Genomic DNA, 25,032 nt, shown 5'->3' on the forward strand with positions numbered 1-25,032 from the left:
GGCGGGCGGAAAAGATTCGTGCCTTAATATAAAAAATAAAAAATAAATACTATCTACCTATAACATGGTCTATGTTTAGTACATATATTATATACTTACATATCCTCGCAACTTCATTCACAACGCAACGGGTTTTATTCATTTTTTTTTTCAACTCGTTACTATCGCAAGGTTAGTATATTGTATTATTATATTATAATAATATATAGTGTTCACGCACGGTTTGTTCGAAAAACGTTTTCAAACACATTTGGCATTTTGCAAGACCACACGTCATTGCGGAGAATCACTCGGCCCACGTGCACTGTACCTACCTACCTATATGTATTATAACATGTACCCATAATATTGTAATGGAATATTATATATAGGTATGTAGTGTATCGGTTCGTTTTATATATATATAGGCGACGGAGCGGAGGACGGGCGGGTTCAAGTTCAGTACCCCTCGTTTGCCGTTATATTATATTATAATAATATATATTGTTATTATTCGCCGTCGGAATAATATGCTACCAAGAGGAAATTAGAAAAAAAAATCGTTATAAAACCAAATACTCGAAATGGCAGCGGCGGTCGTGTGCTGTCGCGGAGAAAGCCCGGCCAATAACAATCGTATATTATTATATTGTGTAAAAGTCTCGATACCTATCTCTCGGCGTTCACATAGACGTTCATATATATAGGCCTACACGAGAATACGACGAACTAAATGCAGTATAATATGTGAGACTTGTCGTCGTCCACGACTCTGCGCCAGGAATTATTCACCGGTGCAGTGTGCCGCATACAACAAGTGTCCGTGTGTGCGTGCGTGTCCATTCGGTACGGAATTCCAGTGCACTCCGGATAATAATAATAAATTTACATATATGTGTGCAGCGCCGCCTCGGTCTGGACCATGTGAACGAAATGGTATACGCCGACCACCACCGCGCCGGAGCTACTCTCTGAGCACATAATATTATAATAACCGATCGAAAAATCTGTTCCGTTCCATATATATATACTAAAATACAATTTATATATATATATATATATAGGTATATACATATGATAATATGCATAAATTACGATGTACACACACACACACACACACACACACACACACACACACACACACACATTATAGTTGTTTTAACACAATAATATAATATAGTATAAGTATAATAATTTATATCTTATAATATGTTTAAGTATTAATTATTATGGCTTTAAATGGTATATAATATATTATGGCTGCCAGCAGTTTGTACATTTTTGTTCTCACCGCGCACATCACTAATCATTTCATTAACGATTTAATTAATAACGAATAGTACAATTAGCATGACGACCGCGCGACACGCGTTAACAGTTTAAACGAATAAAAAAAGATTCTCTCTCTGTCTATCCATATACCAACCTAATAATATGAATATTTATATATATATATATATTCGTATTTTAAATAAATATAATCTTCCTTATGACGAACTAATCTACAATAATGATGATTATAGTTATGTCAATAAAAATTAATGATAGGTGTGAAAAAATAATAATATTATTCTATATTATTATGTAGGATATTGTACATATATTAAATACCTACTTAAAATATGGTTAAATAATATCTACCTATTTGCTGTATGGGTGTATACCGAGCGGTCTGGTTTGTTTATTGTTTGCACGTAATGCGTATTTCATTTGATCGATCATCGCCCTACATATTATATTATTATATAATATTCTGCACGTTGGTTTCTAGTTCTCTAGTATTTCTTGGATTTTGTCAAACAAGCGTTTTATTTGTGATTCCCACGCGGACATCGGGAATTCAACTGTTTTCGTACTTCAACGCGTTTGATTATGCTAAATAGTAAATACTAAATTTTATCTGACACTGAAAATTGCTCACTGAACGGAAAACCAGTGTTCAAATTATATGTATAATATAATATGTAATAATATAATAATATAGTGTACCTATAATGGGGTTGCCATGCGTCCTTGTTTTGACAGTTATTAATCAATAATATGTTCGTTGTTTTCCTTTTCTCTACGACAATCTTCGTTATCACTTATCGCTAAATTTTATCGGTTACTACTTACTTATTCCGATTTGTAAAGTTGAGTTAGTTTTTTCCTTACAAACGTATGTCGCAGAATGCTGAAAGTCGAGAGTGGTTTTCTAGTTACAAAAATATCGTGTCGAAGTGAAGGAGTGATATAATTTTCCCCATACAAATTATACAAAAAATATTAGGTCCGGTAGTCACATATAAGACATGACCACCTTACCATAACCTTCAGTAAGTAGATAATCGAGTTTGCCAATTTATCTCACAACAAAAACAAACGTGTGTAATCAAACTGAATCAAATGGTTGTAGTTTTTCATAGTTTTCTGGAAAACTCCTTTAATAGTAAAAAAATATCCACAATTCATTTATTCGTTTGCGTGTTCCGTTTATAACATATTCACAACGGACTCCTCTGCAGGAATCAATAACCGATATTATAACATACAACTGTACAATTAACTACAACTGTGAACTGCAGTTGTAGAACTCAATACGCATGTATGATATTAAATAAATGAATGATCTTTGTGAAGGGTATATTATATTTATTACAACGGAAGTAATGTTTGGCTGGACGTAGGAGTATTTAAAAAAAAGTCATACGTAGGACCTATTTTATTGAATGAGTATAAGAAATAACGTGATTCACAAGTAAACGTCACTGGTTCTAAATAATATAAACTATAAAATATCAAATTAACACTGCTTCATATCATTTAAACGATTCTTTGAATACTCTTGACAATATAATATTGTACTGAATCGAGTTGACAATGAATACAGTTTATCATACTATTAACGCGGCCACAAAACGATTATAAGGAGAAGAAATTATACAGAATTATTTTATTTTTTTTTTTAATTGTAATGACGTTATAAGAAATCGGCAGCTGAAACCATTAGTTTAATGTTAAAATAATACTAGTATAGTTGGTTAATGGTTTTTATAAATTATTTACAATTGAGTTTTTACAGTTTAAGATTAAATTCAATCGCGTTGTTTAGTTTTGCCGCTTTTTGGGAGTTAATCTTGTTTGGTATTTGATTGTAGATCCGGTGGCTGGAGTGCGATATATTATTATTGTTATTGGTGAATGACGCATATTATGCATATTTATATATACAAATAAAGATTAACAAGAAGTTCTTCGTCGTTTGCATTTTTAGATAAATATAATATAGTATACCATTCCTATGCGTTGAAGCTTAAGTGACACGCTTTATAAAAAAATTCCTTATCCAACATAATTGTAACAAACATAATAAACCTATCTATTATAAATGTTTATCTTCTAGATTTTTTTTTTTGCTAACGTTTCTGCGAACCGCGTTTTTTATAATTTATTATAAATTTTGATATATTATTTTCAATTTTGACTTAGAATTTATAAGATCTGAATATATTGACATGTCAATAAATAAGGTTCAGGGGGGATCTGCTGAGTGAGTCGTTGAGATGATTGTCACTTTGAATTGTAGAATAATAATATTATACCGTTAATGATTGTGTTTTTAGAAAAATCTGCAGTTCTATATTATATCCAAATAATAATAATTATTCAAATTGTTAATCGTTTTTAAATGAAATTCCAATCTAGAATTGTATTATTTATATTAGAAAAAAAGATTATCTGTGAACTGTGATCGTAATTATTAATTGACCATCACATTATCCCACGTCTGAAATTAACATAATAATATTATTTGCACGAAATTAAACTAATGATCGATAGTCGATAGTAAATAATAAATTGACGTTTCTTATTTATTGTTTTGATAATAAAATAGGTATAAGCGACAGCGTAAACTCGTGTTCTTATAATATATCATTGGCAATGATTCATTGCCATCTGTAACTTCTCTGCAACTGATGATGGTCGGGGTAAACATATCACCATATTATCAGTGACACGAAACGATGTGTTGTACAGCGCATCAGTAGTTATATATATATAATGTTGTTGAATTCAATTATTTAACTCGTTGTTTTAAAACCGAAAGACGGAATATTACTACGACTAATTCATATCGTATATCATATATTAATAAATAAAAAATATACATTAAATATAACCTTTTGTATTTAACAAAATCGTGGTATTTTATCAAAACAGCTAGGCGGTGGTGTAAAAATACGGTATTTTTTATTTTTTTAGTATTATACTTATGTTTAACTTTTTATAATACCAATGTATTATAATATATTTATATTACAGCAGGTATAATAATTTTTATTTCACCGAATTGTACAAACATAACAATTTACTAAACATTTCTACGCAGATTTTATAAGGATTTAGTAGGTATACCTTATAACATTTTTTCAATGTTCTTTTATTTTAAAAACGACGAAAATTACACAAACATATTGTTCGTTCAAAATATGATGCAAGTGCAGTTAACATTTTAACAATGATTTACAAGCATAAAACACACAAACATGATAATTGTGTTTTTTTTTTTGTATAAAAAAAATTCTATACGCAGCAGTGGTTTGCCGTGTATAATACCCCATTCGATACGTCATGTGTATATATTTTACAAATTCACATCACTAGATAGCTATTTACAAAATTCCGGTTGCTTAAAAAACTACAATACTGAATACAAATAGGTCCTTTCTTGATTTATTTCTTTAAGAATAATATTATAATAATATGTAAGATAAATAAATACATTATAAACAAAATGGCTGAGTCGTACTTGAAATAATAACGATTATTTATGGACGATTGGCGGCATCCATATTCTATAATATAGTATTATACACATAAGTTATAATATGATATATTTAGCTTGTATACTTATTAGGATAACTGTTATATAATATGTATAATGTACAACAATAATAATCGTGTAGTGACAGCAATATACAGGATGAGTCATCTCAAGCACGATCACCCCTTTTTTCTTCTTCATTAATAATACAGTTATTTAATATCTGATTTTCGGAATATTTAAATATAACTAATAAAAGTATACTTAGATTATATTCTTGGGAGTGTTTGTACTACACTATTACTTAAAGGAGCTTCCCGTGGAAACAAACTTCTGTTTTTGAGATGACAACCCCCTTTTATACAGTAAATGATTTAACAGATAATTTTTCTGAAAATATTGACATATCAAATTCGAACGAGTAGTTTTTTAGTTACTTTAATTAGTGTACTAAGGATAGGTCCGTCGTAATGGATTTTGAAGAAATAGTAACTATGGTAACTTGAAAATGTTAGTAAATTAATCTGTCAATATTTATAATTTATGAAAATAGTTCAAGTATAACAAATACTAGATCAGATATCTATTTTATATTTTTATAATACCATTTTTTGAAGGGCATGTATTCTTAATGTTAGCATTTTAAAAACTGAAAAACTACTAGTTTGAATTTTAAATTAAGCTCATAACATTTTTTAAAAAAAAATATCTATACTAAATAATTAGCAATTATAAAGGGGAGAGGTTTTCATTTAAAAAACATAAGTTTGTATCGTCACAGCCCACAGAATACTCCTTTAGTTGGAATATTTAAAAATTTTAAAAAAATCATAATTTTACTGTAAAATGAAAAAATTGGGAACATGTTTGGGTCAATCACTCTGTATCATAACATATTTACATTATAAGAACTCGGCGATATATAAGGTACTCCTACGCAGTTGATCCGTTTTCGCTCGCACTGGTCACGGGTTTGTTGAGATTGTGAGATGTATATACTGTATATACATTTTAGAATTTACAGTATACATCATCTATATGTGTACATAAATCGAATGCTGACCATCATATTATGCTATATCCGGATCGACTGCTATAGGATTGAAGAAAAAATGTCTTTAATCCATTTTAATCCGAATTACTGTTACCGATCAGGAATCCGGTATTATTTTTTTACATATTAAACCTATAGTCCCACGTACATAATATATTATACTTAAAATGTTTAAACCTTAAATTTTAGTTCTATTTTGACGATTACCTATTTTTTTTTTTTATCCGAGCGATCGCTGCGTCGTTATTAATATGTACGCATTTTAAATACTATTTTATTTTATAGGTAGGTACTTATTATAATAAAAGTATACAAAAAATCCAACGACAGAATACAGATTAAGTCTTTGTGAGTTTAATTTTTATTGCCGTTCAGAACAATATTTTAAACCAGAAAACTTCAGAACGTATACCCGAATTTACCAATATACATAAAGACAGTGACCACAAACGCGAATGCATTTACCTATATAATATATATATCACGTCCTCAGGTCCTCCATTATCAGTTACTTATAGTAAGATAAGTCGGCGAGACTTACCGAATACAATTATTATTATTAAATGAAGTGATATGTAATTCGATCGCCGAAACGGCATGATCATTCGAACGGAACGCGGTCGATCGCCTACCTGTATCAAATTTCAACGACGTTTCTCTGGATGTACTACTCGATTAATTCTATTTATATGTTTTCATCGGTGAGCGGTGGGTCCGGTGATAATATAAGTCCGTTTAAATAGTTTCGGTCGGATTAATCGCCATTGCCACGCTGTGATTAATCGACTGCATAGCAGTTCTAAACGACGCGCAGTCATTTAATGTACGATTATGTTGCGGTTAAATGGTTAATATGTTCAGTAATAGGTATTAATTATTCATTATTATAATAATAAGCTCTTACCTATAACATTTTATTGCACGGGTATAATTATGAGCACTCGGCACATTTACTATGTAGGTACGATTTGCAATTGCGTGCGATACAAAAAAATTGTTCGTTTCGATCCAACCACTAGCAAATTTAAAATCACGAGATTTTAATAATAATATTAAATTGCACACGCGTGAAATATCCGAACAACTCAGTGAAGATAATCGGAAACGTATTCCAAATCGAACACCGGAAAACCGCTACACAGAATAAGAACTCGCTATTACTGCAATTATGTACGATCTAAAATGTATTTTGACAATTTTAGGTTTTTTCTTTTCATTTCACGTGTAGGTATAATGGGCAAACCAAAAAATATTCAAAACTGTATAATGATATAATATGACTAATGTGTAATGAGCGTTCTCAATAATAGTAATACTCTCTTAAGTAGTACATTAAAAAAATGTCGATTTAAATTATCAGATAAAAAATATGCCCGATTGACAAAATACAAATCCGACGATACACCACCGGCATACATTATACATCATTATTAATTTTAATATTTTGTATTTTGTTAATGCATTTCCCGAAACGGATGTGCGTACAGCCCGAATAACGACGATCGAATCAGGACTGTACAACCGATTGTGCATGGCGTATACAATTTAATCGTAATATTATACATCTACATCAATGACGTATGTTTTCCACAGTGGTAAACACACCACTGTTTGTTTGTTCGTCAGCATAAACAATTACACTACCGTCCGAGAAGGCTGTTTTGGGCATATATACCGTACGTTTATGTATATGGTTTAAACGCGATAACAACAAAAAGGGAGAACCGTTTGTGGCTTTTCCGCTCTGAGCCGTCCGAGCTTTGTGTTTACTCATTACATAATTTATTGTCAGTATGTGTGTGTGTGTGTGTGTGTGTGTGTGTGTGTGCGAGAGAAGTTTTTGAGTAATTTCACTGTGCGCGCACTAAGGATATTGGTCCATGGAAATGGGTTTGGAAGTTATGCCCCCCTCCCCCCGGCTTTGGTGATTTGAACATTTTTTTTAACACTGTTTCATAAACATTGTATAATTTTTTTAAATTGTCCAAGTCTAATAACTATAAATTCCAAAATCAAAATCTTAATTAATTCATTGTTACAAACAAATGGGGATGATGAGCGTGCTTGGCGAACCACTCTGTACATGTCGGTTTTTGTACTTACGTTTTATTCCTCGCCCATGACCCCGCTAATATATATTTATATTATATAGTGTAATATACAAAGTGACTTCCGGTAAAGAAGCCCGCATTTTTTAATGAGATTGTGTCTGGAGGATGCTATTGCGCAGAAGCACGTTTTTGAACGCACTTAAGTCTCAGCACGGCCCTGGAATTTTCGTATTCTACACCGAAGTCGAGTCCTGCTCCTTCGCTGAAAAATGAAAACAGCCGCGACGAGGGTAAACGTATTAACGATTCCACAACGCGCCCCAGGGAAATAAACATATACATATAAAAACGTGTCCTGCGGGCAAGAGTAGGAGGACTGGGAAATGGTAATTTATGTACTATGACTCACCTACGTATAATATACGTCTGCAGAGTGTCCGTATCACTCCGTCGTATATAGATGTGTATTATATATATATATTATTACGTTATGTGTACGGCCGTGTTTTTTTTTCTTTTCGTATTCTCATCGATACCGTTGTTCGGCCGGCCGATATTAGCCAAAACGATCATTGTGTGTGTGAGTGTGGGGGGGGGCAGTACATTAAAATAATAAAGGTGGCAATCACGCGCACACGGCTTGGAGAATGCTTTTTTATATTTTTATTTTTCTTTATTTGGCCCACCCACGGCCGACGCACACCGTTCGCGATAATGTCGGTCGGTCGTCGTTTACGGACGCGATACACACGATTTACCGTCATTACGGCCCCGTACCTCGCATACTATTTTATATAATATACATTTTACATGGAGACTAGAGCTGAATATCCACCCATTGTATCTGCAGCGTAGCATACACAACATGCGTAATTATTATTTCATTACCTACCCGAAAATAATGCGCTCGTGTTTATTATAATGCACCTAATAATACTCGTTGTTTTCACTGGTTCTACGTTATTATTATCTAATAATAATAATAATAATAATATAATATACACATTTATAGTCTGCACTCCGCAGCAGTCGTCGTACCGATGTTATAAACTACGCGCGTTTCGATATATCTCCCGCCACCGCCTCCTCAGGTCGGGCGACTTGTGTGGTCGAAAGACATTGTCACGAATCAACGGTACCTTTATATTATATATATGCACTTATTATTTATTATTAGTTATTACGTATACGATTCACCGTCGGCGGGTGGGTCATTAGCGTGTGCTGCGCGTGTTATTATACATAATACGCATTATGGTGTGCCCCGCTGTTGCTTTGGGTACGCGATTATTATCGAAAAAAATAGTTGAACTCGGCGAGAGAAATAGATCATCGCGTTCGTGTTCAGGAGAGATAAAACGGGACTACAGGCTTGATAAAGGATGTATTATTACGTGTATAATGATGAAATGCGTACGTAGAAGTTATAAACAAATCTTACTCTGATACGGTTTATCTTATTTGTAAATATGTGCGAATCTTGTCTTCAGACCTTTTATGAATCGAAATCATAAGTATGTGGTTTTTGAATGCGACCATTCAAATGCTATCAAATCTGTACCAAACATTTAAAGACCACCAGAATGTTCAATATTTACGTGTATATATTTAGCTTAGGCTTGAAACTTGTTGAATAAGATTACATTTTTACTTCAACGGCCGTTGGAGCATATAGTACGTAGGGTGTATTGTAATATTAAGATCAATAAATAAAAAACGCGTTTAATATATTATGATGAATTCTGACGAAAAACGCTTTCGTCGTGCGTGCAACGTTCTACATAACGTGGATAGTGGTAGTATAAACAAATTGACCGGCTTCCTGTTCCCGTGGTTCGACGGAGATTGGTGTTGATGTGTTTTTATCGAATCATATATCATATACTATTATTATGTGCGAGCGGGTTAGTATGTGAGTGTGTGTGTGTGCAATTGAAACCCATTAGCTCCTCGGTTCTCATATTATTATTATTATTAAACATGCGGCTATAACTCGTAAACACAGCGTGATGTGCGGGGGCCCCAGCAGTAGATGATAATATATTATAACTTCTTATTTTTTTTCCTCCGGTCGCACACACGTTAGAGTGTATTTCGTCGAGCAGCTATATTATAATGCACCGACGTCCTATTATAGGCGTGTACGATATATATGTACAATGGTAATAATATTAATATTATTATCGTAACGTGTGCAGTAGGTATAATATTATGTCTCTCCGCTGCCGGACCGGGCGAGAAACACGACGACACGAACGTCTTCGCGGTCTTGTATCAATTGTATATTACACGTCGTACATTTATGAAATACGTAATAACAAATAAATAATATTAAATTATGTACGGTTATGGTCCTCCGCTGGTTGTTGCCGTCGTAGTCTTAGTGGTCGGTCCCCGAAATTCGGTACACCTATAACGCACGACGACACTCGGGTCGCGTCTATATACTCGTATATATTATAAGTGTTTATTACTCATCTGACTATATACTTATATATGCTCGATAGACGCTATATTTATACTGTACTATATTTTACTTAATCATACTTGTCGGGCGACTCCGTGCGTTTTCTGTTCGGCTCAGGTACCTCGAATTCTGGAAGCCGATCCACTCCATGGACAAACATTATAATATAATTAATTATTGTGGCCATTTTCCTCCAAAAATGAGATACTGTATTTTCCGTATTCATTCACTGTTCGTTTTCCTAAAAAAAAAAACAACAACAAATCTAGACTATTTTCTTCCAATATAAACATAAGAAATTGTCACCCACTTATTAATATAATTTTCTGACCAAGAATATTGTTTCATACATTCTTATGTTTGGGTCAACAACATATTATATGGAATAAATTAAAATTAAAACCATTGTGATCAATCGTAGAATATTAATTTTTTCAATACTATATTATACAAATTATTATTTTATTTTAATATTTGGCTGGTTACATGAAAGAAGATTTTAACCCCCCTAAAATACAATCAAATTTTCGCCAAAGTATGAATCGACCCACACTCTTGCCTTGTGTACCAAAATGGACTAATGACTAGTAAATTATGTATAGGTATGCGCTCATGTAGATAGGCGCTAATAAATTAAGAATAAATTCTATATTTTTTAGTATGAAGAGGATTAAATGATTTTTAAATGAAAAACATAAACATAAGAATTGTACTAACATTCGGGATTTCAAACGTACCTAACTTGAAGCTATACAAATATTATGCTTTGAACCTATAGACGAGTATAATATTATAAATACAATATATTCAGTATACAAAGGCTTTTTTTAATCATAAAATTGTTGTATGAATAAAAAACATCGAGTGGGTTGAACCTTAGATAAATAGAATTCGTTATGTACTTTGTTGAACGGTTACCGAAAATGGCCAATTGTTAATACGTTAGTAGAAAAAAAAATAGAATAGTCGTTATTGCATAATAATATACGGTATATAGTTTCACTGTATTTAGGGCTTTCTTTTCTGTGCGGGCTTCTCGTCCGTCGAAAGCCTATATAAAAAAATAGTTTTTTATAAAAAACGAATACCTTATAACCAGCTGATATTCGCATTTCGCAATTCCGTATCGTATTTAATATCATAATATTATGGACAAAACAAATTGAAACTCGTCCATCGACCTATTATTGTAGCATCGCTTCGTTATCACTCCTCTCCGTCTTAACCTAACCGATGCAAAGATAATTTTGCATTGTTGGAAGTTACGGGAGTCGCGATGATGGTCTCTTCTCGCATTCTGTGTAACGGGACCATGGAAAATGTTCATAAATAGTGAGCATTAAAAAATAAATCTAAAAAACGGATCTGCATTGTTCTTTTAAAGAGGAAACATTCAAAAAACGATTACGATCGATGTATAAAAGAACATTTTTTTCCCTTCAGATCAAGACGTTCCGCGCTTTATTGTATATATATAGGTAGGTACCTATGGCAATACGCCTATTTATAGGTACCTAAACATATTGTTGACGAATGCGTTTTTAAAAATTTACCGTGACAAAGGAGAATCTTGAATGAGTCCGACTAATTCCCAACGCCCTTAATTGACTTGTTTTTTCGTTCCAAAACGATTAGCCTCGTCGTATAATAGTGTAATACACATCATTCAAGCTAATACACACGATTTAATACACAATGAGCGACCTCGGACGCGTTTAGGGGAATCCGCGTAATACTCTCTTCATTCATTATTCGGGTCTACTAGATTATTATATTATTTAGGTATGGGTACGTAGAGCGTTATATATTATACTTAGTAGTACTTACACAACTAACGCATTCGGAGCAGGGGATTCGATTTATTAATGAAGGAGATATCTCGATACAATTGTGTTAAAGTCACGTAGTTTCAATATTGTCTGATACACATCTGGTCCGGCTCTGCGGCGTTATTACTTTATTAGTCAAGTCGCAGATATCTATATGTATTCTACATAATTTTAATGTTATATGTTTGAATAATATTAGTGTTCGAATTTATTGATACGTCGGAGAAACGTTGATGGAGGGGCATATTATAATATAAACGTGGCCCCAAAACATATTACCTATATTTTAAGTACAAATATTTATTACCTTGTATCTATATGAGGTAAAATATTACGCAGTGAAAGCTCTAAATACTGCAGAATACTCTAATAGTCGCCGAAATTCTGTCCGCTAACGGAGGTGTCACTGCGTTAACATGCTGTGTGACACGCGTGTTAATGCCCATGGTCCGAAGCTATCTAGGCCGTTTTAAATTCGATACCTATAAAAATAAAAAATGTTTATTAAATTGTAGTATAGTCTAATATATAAAATAATGGCGCATATTATACTAACGATTGATAAAATTACTGTACAAAAAATCGTAGGTAAATCACTAACGACGGATTTTTTTCTCTTACAGGTGCTTACTTACAAGTGTGTGGGAAATCCCAAGAGACGTGTTGTCACGAAAACTCCGAACCGCAACTGGTGACCGTGGGCAGAAGTATGTACGACGACAAACTACAGACTTCGTTAAAAACCCTGAGCGGCATGTACAAAGAGAAAGCTGCAAAATTCGATGGTCAGTGCATTTACCTATATTATTATACCCATACGATTTATATATTAATCAAAAACATCCCAGTTGATTTACGAATACAAATTTAATATATAAGACGTAGCATTTTATTCTGTCTACAATCGATCGATTGTGTATTTATTTGTTACATTTTTCTCTTCCAGAGTACTTCAAGGATATGCTGAACAAGGCCAGAATGGGTTTCCACGACATGTTCAAAAAGACGTACGGAATGATGTACGAACAGAACTCGTACCTGTTCCAGGACCTGTTCCGAGACCTGGAAAAGTATTACGATGCTGGCAACACGAACATTGTCGAGGTGTTGGAAAACTTCTTCTCTGTACTTTGTCAGAAAATGTTCACAGTCATGAACAGCCAGTTTACGTTCGACGCCAAGTGAGTGATTTTTTTTTTTTTGTACATTTTATCATTTCGACGCGCATCTTATATCCATACAGTATTATACGACGCGTACTCAAACTAGCTTTTCCCATTTGCGTCTCATACATTACATATTATATATATGTCAACCTATATGCGTTTTATAATATTTTATGCGCTCTCTATATATAATATAATGTATATATTGTATACATGGCACGACAATATCTCTCGGAAAACTTTTTCTGTTTCTGCCTGAATGAACGAACCGCTCTTGCGGTCGACTTGGCAGCAATTTCGTAGATTTCCGTCACGTTTTCAAAAGTCCGCTCTGCTGCACGAGTTACTTCGTTCGCCAGTATACAACTTTACGATAATATATTATATCATCAGTTTACCATCGTATAGAGGTACGACTGCCACAGCTGTGGTCACGAAATCGTATTCCTCGGGTGGGTAACAACACACACACTAATATATACTTACACAAACACAATAACTAGGTACCTATATAGTATTTCGGGACGACACAGCAGGGTGACTTACAAAGGATGCTCATCCTCGTGCTACGATAACAATATAGTATCGTTCGACGGTACACATTCCTTCTTTTCAAATGAGACAACCTCCCTTTTTTATGATGACAGCATTTGTAATGTTCTGTATTTTAGTCGACCTATTCATTTTTTAGGCGTATATAGTTCTTATATAGTCCTTATTGCAGTTGTTTTTTTTTTTATACTCGGACAGTTTTTTAATAATAAAACGCTAACTGCATATTATAATATCGATTAGAGTGATTGCTATAATTTTCAAACCATCACAGCTTACAAATCATAGCATGTAACTAATTAGGTATCTGATGGTTAATGGATACAACGGGGATGAGCAATTAGCATGCTTGCAAGTGAATGGTGAATTACCCTGTGATGTTTTTGCTCGCGATGAGTTTTCCGATTACTCCGACTACACTTTGCATAGTATTGCCGGGTGCATTTTCTTTATTGGTATAATATTGAACTCGTTGTAGGTACTTCGTGGTGCACTTTGTTTGTTTCTAGCGAGTGCGTTTATTAATTGTATCACAGATTCAGCGGGTGAAACACAATTCCATTACTTACCTACAATTATTCAAAGACAAATGTTTTTGATTTAATTTTTTCAAATTATGTTAACTTAAAATAACTAATTAGTATTATACTGGGTATCATACGTTTTTGTGCATAGGCGTGAGTCCCAATTATAATATATATCTACATATAATACATATTCTATCCTCTATGGTTTTGGGAAATTATAATAGATATTATCCCTTTACATATTTTGTTCTATAAAAACTAGGCTATATTTAAAAAAAATGTCTAGTTCAGAAGTTCTTTTCTAATAAAACGTGATAATTTATGTATGGTCTTAAGGTACATTATGCGAAAAAAGGTACCCATGGATCAGATATGTATACATTTTTTTGAGGCCAATTTATTACAATTGTCTGAATAGTATATAATTGTTTAAAAATATCTAAGAATAAGTAAATAACAATAATAAACAAATTATCCGTAAAGGTTGATTAGCTACGTTTTTATAACGCCGTTCAATTGTGTTGTTTGCAGGTACTTGGTGTGCGTCAGCGAGAGCATGTCGGAGGTAGCGCCCTTTGGCGACGTGCCCGACAAACTTTCGGCGCCGCTGAAAAGGTCATTTGTCGCTTCCAGAACGTACGTCCAGGCACTGAAAATAGCCGGTGACATTTTGGCCAACATCAACAAGGTTCGTGTTACACCGTTAACTAATTATATATTTTGTATAATGTATTATATCTTGAGATTTATAATAATATAACAGCATTGACAGTAGTATAGTAATTACCTATATGCAAATCAGGAGCATTCATGATATCGGGGACTTGGGTGATTTTTGTTTTAAAATAAAAACTGTAAACAATATTAATGGCTCAGCGTAAATGCGTAATTGGCATATTTAAGGGGTATACCCACCATATACCTAAATATTGCAGTTTGTCTTAGGAACATAATATATTATATATCTACCTAAGCCTAACTAAGGTAGTAACCTATATATACCAGTTACTTTTATACTTATATATGATTTTGTCTCGTTGACATATACTATTCAATTATTTGTTATATATTATGTATACAATTGATTATTTTATTGGATCCTACAATTCGGATGAAGTTTTGTAACAAAAAGTGATTGTTGCATTAGAGAGGAAGTGTGCTGTGTTATTAAATCAACAACTCTATACTTGCGTGGTTAATTTATGGTACTAATATGCAATCGATTAATTTTACAGATGGCGCCTACCCAAGAGTGTTTGGTTGGTTTCTCCAGAATGACCCAATGCCCGGCTTGCAGAGGACTGCAAGACAGTAAAGCCTGTAACGGGTATTGTCTAAACGTTATGAAGGGATGTCTAGCGTACCACTCGCAGCTCGATCAAGACTGGAACGCATTTTTGGGTAAGCCATCGAATAATAGTTTTTTACATCGATTTCGATTTACATACAACATAACGGTTTTCCATTTACAGACATCATGGAAAAGGTGAAAAAACGTCTGCTAGGGCCGTTCAACATCGAACTGGTCGTTATACCGATCAATGTGAAGATATCCGAAGGAATAATGAACTTCCAAGAGAATTCTCAGAAGGTTTCGCAAAAGGTATAATAATAGCAAAATTGTAACAACCCATTGGACCAAAAATAAAAAATATTCGCACTACAGTCTAGTCCCTGCAAAATTACACAATACCGAAATTCCCCTATTCACTACCAACCTAGTCAAATTACATTTTGTGCGAGATACATCTTTAGCGATTTTCTGTGCACGAAATAAAAAATCACTTTTTCGGTAAAGGCTAAAAAGAAGGGGGAACCAAAATGCGATTTTCAATAATAATGTATATACTCAACGGTAGCTTGGACGTAGTAGTCTTCAGATCTATATATTCCATTATTATTATTATTGCTTGCGCGGTACTGAACTGCGCTTTTCCTATATAATTCGACCACCTCCGCTCCCCCTACTAATCACGAGAAAATAATACGTAATAAAATGTACGTATTATCCATAAACCGTATTAATTGTGATTTGTGTTCGTGTTTACAGGTGTTCGCCAACTGCGGTAAACCGACATTGGGACCGTCACGCCGGCGCCGTCGCCGCGACGTGTTGTACAATGGAGACGACTACTACGACTACCAACAGGGACGTGTGATGAACGATGGCAAGAACAAGGACGCCGATAAAGCCGACGATGACGTCGAAGACGATGTCGATGACGACGAGGACGACGAAGACGACGAATACGACGACGTGAAACCAGCGGTGCCGACCCAGGCCAGAAACGAGAAAAAAGAAAACGTCCCGGAAGAGGGTGGCGAACGAAAGAAGCAGCCACAGCAGCCGCAGAGGAAAAACAAAAACAACAACGGGCCGAAGAACGGTGCCGGTGGTGGAGGAAACAAGAACAGGAAAAAGAACAACAAGAACAACGGGCTCGAAGACGAAGAAGAAGACCAAGGAGGTCCTGCGTTCGCGTTCCACAGGCTACTCAAGGACATCGGCACCCACGTGTCGTCCACGAAAAACTTTTGGAAGAGGTTGCCGTACGAGGTGTGCAACAACGATGTGGCTGTGATCGAGACCGTCCAGAACGCCAGTTGCTGGAACGGATCTGCGTTAGCCAGGTAATTATAAATAATTATAATCAAAACTAGAACCTATTAGTTTGAGTTGGGTAAAAAATAATATATTACTTTAAAAGCTATAGGTATTTTAAAAATAAAAGACGAATTAATAGCCAATTTTCGATTTAATCCGTTTGTTGATAAAAAAATCACTGATACATTTTTTTAGATATGCTCGTAAAACCATATAATGTAATAAAAATTGTATAAATACTCGTACCTGTAATAGGTACATCCGCTTCGCAGGCTTTGGACTTGCTTCACATAAGAACTTTAGTCCTATGGATGTCTTCTTAATTTTTACCTATAACCGCGCTAATGCCATCGGCAACGAATCGTTCAGACCTTCGATTTTTTTTTTGAAGATTCACCTTACGTACACCTCCCAATGAGTTTGAATTATTATAATTTATTAACGTCGGCATTGTGATTTGACTTTTTACAGCTACGGCAAGGAAGTGATGAGAGACGGCATCAAAAATCAGAAGAGGAATCCCGAGGTGCCGGTGGACGTGACTCGACCGAGCAGCCTGCTCAACGAACAGGTGTATGCGCTCAGGGCCCTGATCAACCTGTTGAAGAACGCGTACCAGGGACTGGACGTAGAGTGGGACATGGAGGAAGTGTTCCACGGCGGCGAGTCGAGTGGCGCCGGAGCGATAGCGTCGTCGGGCGACGGTTCCGGCGACGAGGACTCAGACTCCAGCGGCGGTTACATGTCCTCCTCGCCTCCACCGACGCCACCACCGGTTGGCGGAAACGGCGCAGCCACGACAGCCACCAATGTGGCCGGTACGACGACGCCCTCGCCGACGCGAACGGCCACCGACCCGTCCGACGGAGGAGAAGATTCGGGATCGAGCGCCGGCCACAAGGCCAAACCGACGCTCCAAAAGGCGCTGGTCACGTACCTGTTGCCGGTTGTCGCCGTCTGGTTCGGCGGCTCGTTCCTCGAGTGGATTCTGTGAGCGGTCAAACGATTTTGTCCGCCGCGGTTTTTCTATATTTTATTATTTCACAATTTTATTATTATTTAACTCTTGTCGTTCTCGGACGGTGCCATAAATGAAGAAGAAAAAAACAACAACAAAAAAACGTTCAGCGCGTGTTGTTTGACTGTGATAAATTTTTTCTTTTCGTGTACAAATTTATTCGTTAAGTAGCGTAGTCGCGTAATATGGTGGCCCGGCGCGACTACCTCATTCTTGTCGTCATCCTCGGACGGCACACGGGCCGGGCCCAGACTTCCCTCGAGTAACCTGTAACCAGAGTCTTCATCGAAAGTATAATATATAATATAATATTAATAGTGACATTACTTTAAACATGGTAGTTTGTTGTACAACTACCTACACATAATATCTAACATCGTACGTAGGACACTAACATAATATTATTATTATTGTAATGTATTCATTTTAGTTTTAATTAATATTATAAGTATATGTTATATTCAAATATGTCTTCATGCAGCTCATAATTGGTTGTTAATGTTGTTATGGTTAAGAATTTATAAACGTATATCTCCCGATAGACAGTACGTTACACACTCGATACGCCGACATTAAAACTTATATACCTAAAATTATTATCATTCTAAATTTCCAGGTTTTTAAGTAAAATGTCTCTTGATTCCCAAAACTCTTTCGGTCGAATAAAGGTATTTGACTCGCACCACAATAAGGAGTAAGAACTCCTGTTGGTGTATTTTGTTTATGATGATTTTTTTATTTGTTTTAATTTTTAAGTGAATTAGTCTAGTCAACATTCTCATAAATTGTAAAAATGTAGCAAACAAAGAAAAAATGTACAATTTCGATTTTCATTTATACAATTTTTTTTTCTTTAATATATACATTTTTTTTTTTATTGGGTAAATATATTTTTGTAATACATTATTGTTTTATACATAAACATATGTGATTTAAAAATAATCTTATGTGCATAATATCATAAATATTTGTACAAACATATTATTGTCTGTCTTTCTACAAAAGAAGGGTCCATGTTTCGTTGTTAAGGCCTTATTTAATGCTAATCTATAAGTAAATAAAATTATAATAAAACTTTTTTGTCATAAGTTTCTTGTAATGTAATTATGTACTTATATCATGTATATAAATAATTAATAATTAAATAAAAAATATTAATTAAAAAGAAACTAACTTTACATTGAATTTGTGTTGTGAAAAATTATAACAATTCAAATGTGTCATCAGGAAACTGGAGAATAGTATTTTAGCGACATAAACATACCAAACAGTCGCCCTAGGTCAATAGGATAATACATTTCAGAGAGCAGATACACATATAAAACTTGAAGATTCTCAGCAGCATATAAAGTATACAGGATTCAGCTACAGAAGGCCAACCATTTGTGTGGTCTGCCTTAAAGCTTTTTGTTAGAATGGACAGTTCTGAGTTTTAGCTCCATTCATTTGCTTGGCTTCCACTAGTTTGAGTTCGAGAACCTGAAAAAAAATTGTGTTTAACACCGTTAATATAGAGTTTGAGTAGAAATGACTTACATGTACTTTTCTCATCAGATCTCCGACAATATCGCCAACTCTAGCTAATTTGGTTGGTGGGGAATGAAATACAACATTACCACTTAAACCTAAACAAATTGAATAATAGCACAACTCAATATAAATTCATCAAAAATATTTTTGATTGATTTACTTTTTGTATGACTTTTTGGCGTGTTATCTGCTGAAGATGACAGTCTATTGTCTACTGCTGCCCTAAAACTGCTACACCGCCTGACAGCAGCTGCAGCTTGAGATTCATTCATTTCAGGATTCATTTTGCGTTCTTTACTCTGAATTTCTTGTTTCAGTTCTGAAAACAAATGTATTGAAGTTAAGAAACTATAAGTTGATGATGAGAAAATTATTTATACATAATACATATTTTATTCACTGTTTGAAATTCCATAGTTAAAATTATTTAAAATATGTAACTGTTTTTGCAAAAATCAAAATTTAGTACAGCAAAGTAATTTTCAGTATAGTCCAGTAGTTTTGGTCATTCAATAACACAATCAATATTATTTGGTTAACGAGAACGTCGAGAACACTACATTACTACCGCAGACTAATGAAATATTTACATTGTGTCCAATATATTTATTTGTTCATTTTTATTAGTGCAGGTAGCTTCCAAAAAAAAAATTAAAAACAAATTTAAATGGAAAATGGAAATCTAAATCTAAATGAGTACATAATAAATTATGTTGATAAAAAATATAAGTAAAATTTGATAAATTGAGAATTGTAGGTGGGACTGCAAAAATTAAATTATAATTAAAATACAAACATATTTTTAAAAAACTAAATAAATATTATATAGTCAACAACATTTGACTAGAAAATACTGTATGATTGAAGAACTAAATTGTATATAAATTATAATCACATATTTATAAGAAAATATTTTTAATTTCCCGCTTTATATATTTGTATATCTTTACAGCAGCAGCTCTCATACTTTTTTACTCGCGGAGCCCTTATGTTTCTAAAAAAAATAACGGAGCCCCAAAATTCAGAAATATTTGAGGCAACAATAATTCATAAAAAATGATGTTAGTTATAAATGATTTGCTTCTTATTTTTTCTTTTATTCAATTAATTTAATAGGAAAAAAATATTAACTAATATTTTAGTAATTTATAAATTTTAATAATTATGACATTGATGTGATCTATGATGTTGGCTTTTTTTATTAACCAGTACTTTAAAACTTGGCTTGATAGACGAGAGTTGAATGCACATGTTTGAGCCACAGAGCTCCTAAACTACTCTCGCGGAGGTCTACGGCTCCGCGGATCAGTTTGTGAACTGCTGCTTTACAGTTATTGATTTCTATACTAAATATATTTCTCCTAATCTAATTAGTGTTTTACACTTAGTATTAAAAAAAAAAAAAATAATAAATAATAATAATTTCAACTCTAATAAATATTTAATAGTAAGAAAATATGATATTATTGTTCGACTTACCACTAATTTCATCTTTTAACCTTTGGACCATTGCTTGCAAACTTTCTTTTTCATCAAGCTCTACTTCAAGGAGTGCATTTCGTTCAATTGCATCATTCATTTTAGTTTCAAAATCTCCTAAAGATGCACAAGTTTCTCTAAAAATATAAAACAATTGATCAATTATTTATCTAGGTAGAGCAATAAAAATGAATTAACAATTTTATTCAATTTAAAACATCAAGACAATATATAAATTATATCTATAATTCATTTTTACAAATAATTAAATTCTTATTAAAAGGATATTTGAGCATTGTTCATTTTATCTCCCTGGCCCACACACAATATAGACATAATGCATTTATGCAAATTAATTTCTTTTCATGTTTTTGAGTACCTAATCTTATAATAAAATTACTCATTAGAAAAATTATTGAAAATGTTATTTTTGAGGACCGATAACTATGTCAACCCTCAAAAATATTATCCTGTACATTTTTTGTAATAGTTCATTTTACTCAAAAAACATAAAAAAAAATAAAAACAATTTTACCTTATCAATTGTATCTGTTGGTTATGAAACCGAGAGAACAAAAATACTGCGATGACATCCTCTTAAGATTAATCTAATAATGGTACTACACAGAACTAAAAATTAAATTTTTATTGGTAAGTTCGAGGGTAAGTCATCAATTTGATGAAGCTAATCCAATAATTTTTGATATGATAAAAATCATTAGTTTTTTTAAATGTTGATAAATATTATTTATTACTTTTGATAATGTACTTTTCATAAATATTTTATTTGTTATACTATATCAGTTGGTCATACATAACAGGGTCACTTATGGAAGTACTCGCTAGTAGCAACAAATACATGTTGCCCTAACATTAATTGGCAAACGTATAAAATTGTTTAACTGTAATGAGTTATAAATAATTAAAATATAGAGCAGAGTGTAAATAGAGGAGGGCAATTATTCAATTTCATCATTAATAATAATCAATTATTAATTAAACATTGATTATTGTTGTTTAACCTAACAATTTATAATAATTGAGAAAATAGAATAATGGTATAAAATGTACCCAATATAAAACAATTTTGGGGGGTTCTTGGAGATCAGAAAAAAATTATGTTTGAATAGCACTTATACTTTTACCAACAGATTTATTTATTATAATTTTTAAGGGCCATACAAGATGTAACTGGTAATGTGCTCAGAAGAAAAAAACAAAGACAGATTACTAGAAAAGTTGTTACTTTTTCTAATCTTGAATACCACCTAACTTAACTTATGACCACCTACTTAACACAATTCCATTCACCTCAATCATCATTTTTCTTATCAAACTGTCTAATTAGTTTAGGGAAGATTCCCTCAATATGTCCAAAGTTGAGGCAATAATGATTCAGTATTATTTTTTCTCTCTGAAAACATACTCCAATAAATTTCAACAATTTATACTGTGCCTCCGATTTCGTATTCTCATTTTTTAACCGAACTAGCATACATACTTCTTGCCATTCGAACTATATAGTTCATATGAGTGTCATTTCTGCAGTCCATTAAGAGGATGTTGCATCCACATGTGTTGTCTCTGCCTTACATACGTACGACATACAAAATTTTCGTTAACTAGTTTCAATAGTGTGCTGTTTTGATACTAGAGGTTATTGATCTATTACCAAACTTTTAGGTAAGAACATTATCTGTTCTACTACGATATTTTAATTTTATAAGTAAATTAAGAGCATTTTTAAATATTAATACTTTACATACTATAATAATACTATAATAAAATTAAAATATGGTAAAAAACCAACGAGAGAACATAATTAATATTCTTACTTAAAAGTTTGATAATAGATAATTTATCAATTCACTCTACTATCAAAATTAACAGCACACTATTTAAACTAGTAAACAACAATTTGAAATTTATATGTGTAAGACGGAGATAACAAATGCCATATGCATTCTGTTCCTTACATCCTCAAGTCATTAAATATAATATAATTATAACAAGACTATCAGGTATTTGGCTATAGTCAAGATACTGTTAAAGTACTGAAAGTCTATTCTTAAATAATGATGTAGCACAATTACTTTGATCTAATAATATAAAATTATTAAGCTATTTATACTGAAATACAAATATATTTATGAATTATGATTATTGATTAAAAACCAACAAACCTTTGTGACTTTTCTAGGTCTTCAGTTTTCTGTTCCAACTCTCTAATGTATTTTACATAGTTTGTTTCTCTTTCATGAAAATGGATAGCTTCCTCTTGTAAACTATGTATTTGGTTCATTAGATTTTGCTGCTCTTCACGGTTTTTAGTCTATAAGGCATAAACCAAACATCTATTACTCGTGTGTCATAGACATTTTGAACACTGGACGATCCATTGTTTTTAAACTAAGCCTAATGTTTATTTTATAAATAATGAAATCTAATTTAACCATGTACATACCCTTAATGTATCGAGATCAAATTGTAATTGATTGTTTTTTGATTTTAGCTCTTTGTTGTTTTTTTCCAGAATCTCGACATCCATTTCCAATTCACGTTCCAGTGACTGAGACTGTTCTCGAAAATCATCGTATTCTTTTTCAAGTGCTTTGTGCTTTTCCTTCCAGTCTTCATTGTCTGTTTCATTTTGATCAGTCATTGTGTCTTGAATATAACAACAGTGGAAAGCGCTGACCGTGATATGACCTGACGACCTAACTTTTCAGATATTTATTGTATCTAAATAGCGAACGGCCAATTGCCTAGATATACGTACCTTGTTTACAAAACGACAGAAACAGACCACAATATAATTACTGGCAATGAAACGGTTGCTTGATCGTCAATCGTCCGACCAGCAGCTGATGTGATACTTGTCCCCAAAGCCCTGTACAGTTTCCGATATCCTTCTGCGAACCACCGCCTCGTCCAGCAATTGATTCCCAGTGAAAAGTGTGTGATCGACTTTGAAGCACGGATTAAATCGCACTCCAGAGTTCTCACAGTCACTTCTGACTTATCGTCTAGAATCTCGACCCTAATCAAGGAACGTAATCAAATTTTGAACGAAGTCGGTGGACAATCACAATAATATTGCGCTACAATAACACCGTTGATCCGAATAATAGAAAGTGATCTGTGTGACTGTCAGTCTGTGTAACGTTATCAGTTGCAGCTGTGGAATGTGTTTCTGGTTTCATAACTCTGACACGAAATATTCGATGTGACGAAACGATTGAAGGCAAGATCGCACGATAGTTTGGGAATTGAGCAACCAGTAACTACTGGTGATTGGTGGTGACTTGCGGGTCGTGCGAAACGTTCCGTTCCGCTGTTCCGGTCGAACGGTCACAGCGGCTGTGGTGGGAGTCACTGTTACCAAAATAATCGTGAGCAGTGTGGCCACGGTTTTAATTTCCGTGTGCGCGGTGGCACGATGATGTTCGGGAAAAGGATAACCACTCTGCATTGAACTCTATAATTACGCTACGGCGTACAAACTACAAGCAATTACTAAAAAATTATGCTACGTTTCTCTATTTACCAGTTAACGACGCCACTTCACCAGTTGCACTGGTAGTGCCGCTGTCCATTTACATTTCCCACATTGACACCAATATTAATAAATGCCTATAGATACCAAAACGTATAGGTAATTATATGTGCTAACTACTAATAACATTTGTATTTTAAATATAAATTCACTATGATTTGATAAATGTATTTCGTCAAATTAAAGGACCTCGTGTCTAATACCTGTATCAAATTTGTTAATTTTTGTTTATTACTTTTTAGTGTTTTTGATAAATTGTTATCTTATTAACTACACAATAAGTAATTTTATTTGAAAAATCTATCGGCCGTGAACTGTTTGTTTTAATAATGTTTTGGTTTTTGTAAAAAAAAAAAATAGTTGATTATATAAATACGATCTAACAAAATTAAAAAACATCAACTAATGTCAAGTT

General features: G+C 33.4%; 2 protein-coding genes across 4 annotated transcripts in view; one reads left to right on the plus strand and one right to left on the minus strand.

Moving 5' to 3' along the window:
* Positions 1-18,779, plus strand: part of LOC111026239 (glypican-6-like) — a 57,200-nt gene extending 38,421 nt beyond the window's left edge. The window contains exons 2-8 of the mRNA XM_022304277.1: positions 12,808-12,969; positions 13,131-13,365; positions 14,961-15,117; positions 15,665-15,830; positions 15,902-16,032; positions 16,480-17,060; positions 17,506-18,779. Of these exons, the coding sequence (XP_022159969.1) occupies positions 12,808-12,969; positions 13,131-13,365; positions 14,961-15,117; positions 15,665-15,830; positions 15,902-16,032; positions 16,480-17,060; positions 17,506-18,028 (1,955 nt within the window). The 3' untranslated portion in view covers positions 18,029-18,779. The remainder of the gene's footprint in view (positions 1-12,807; positions 12,970-13,130; positions 13,366-14,960; positions 15,118-15,664; positions 15,831-15,901; positions 16,033-16,479; positions 17,061-17,505) is intronic.
* Positions 18,780-18,938: 159 nt separating this feature from the next.
* Positions 18,939-24,341, minus strand: LOC111026259 (nuclear distribution protein nudE homolog 1). Of its 3 annotated transcripts, none has more exons than XM_022304311.1 (7): positions 23,841-24,341; positions 23,526-23,770; positions 23,245-23,393; positions 21,062-21,198; positions 19,743-19,901; positions 19,589-19,677; positions 18,939-19,531 (listed from the first exon to the last, which is right to left on the minus strand). In XM_022304311.1, the coding sequence occupies exons 2-7, from the start codon at positions 23,721-23,723 to the stop codon at positions 19,463-19,465; spliced, it is 801 nt and encodes a 266-aa protein (XP_022160003.1). In that variant the 5' UTR covers positions 23,724-23,770; positions 23,841-24,341; the 3' UTR covers positions 18,939-19,462. The 3 variants fall into 3 exon arrangements, with proteins under 3 accessions (XP_022160003.1, XP_022160002.1, XP_022160001.1); XM_022304310.1 differs by having other exon boundaries at positions 23,526-23,782; XM_022304309.1 differs by having other exon boundaries at positions 23,526-23,778; positions 23,841-24,339.
* Positions 24,342-25,032: the final 691 nt, after the last annotated feature.

The sequence above is a fragment of the Myzus persicae genome, unplaced genomic scaffold (assembly GCF_001856785.1).
Source record: "Myzus persicae strain clone G006 unplaced genomic scaffold, MPER_G0061.0, whole genome shotgun sequence".
Classification (NCBI taxonomy): domain Eukaryota; kingdom Metazoa; phylum Arthropoda; class Insecta; order Hemiptera; family Aphididae; genus Myzus; species Myzus persicae.

Bases quoted from the DNA above. Each gene is read 5' to 3' on its own strand.
- LOC111026259 (XM_022304311.1), bottom strand. From the start codon at position 23,723: ATGACTGATCAAAATGAAACAGACAATGAAGACTGGAAGGAAAAGCAC. The intron at 21,199-23,244 runs GTTTGTTGGTTT...TTATATTTTTAG, and splicing joins GACCTAGAAAAGTCACAAAG to AGAAACTTGTGCATCTTTAG. The intron at 19,532-19,588 runs GTAAGTCATTTC...ATTTTTTTTCAG, and splicing joins ATCTGATGAGAAAAGTACAT to GTTCTCGAACTCAAACTAGT.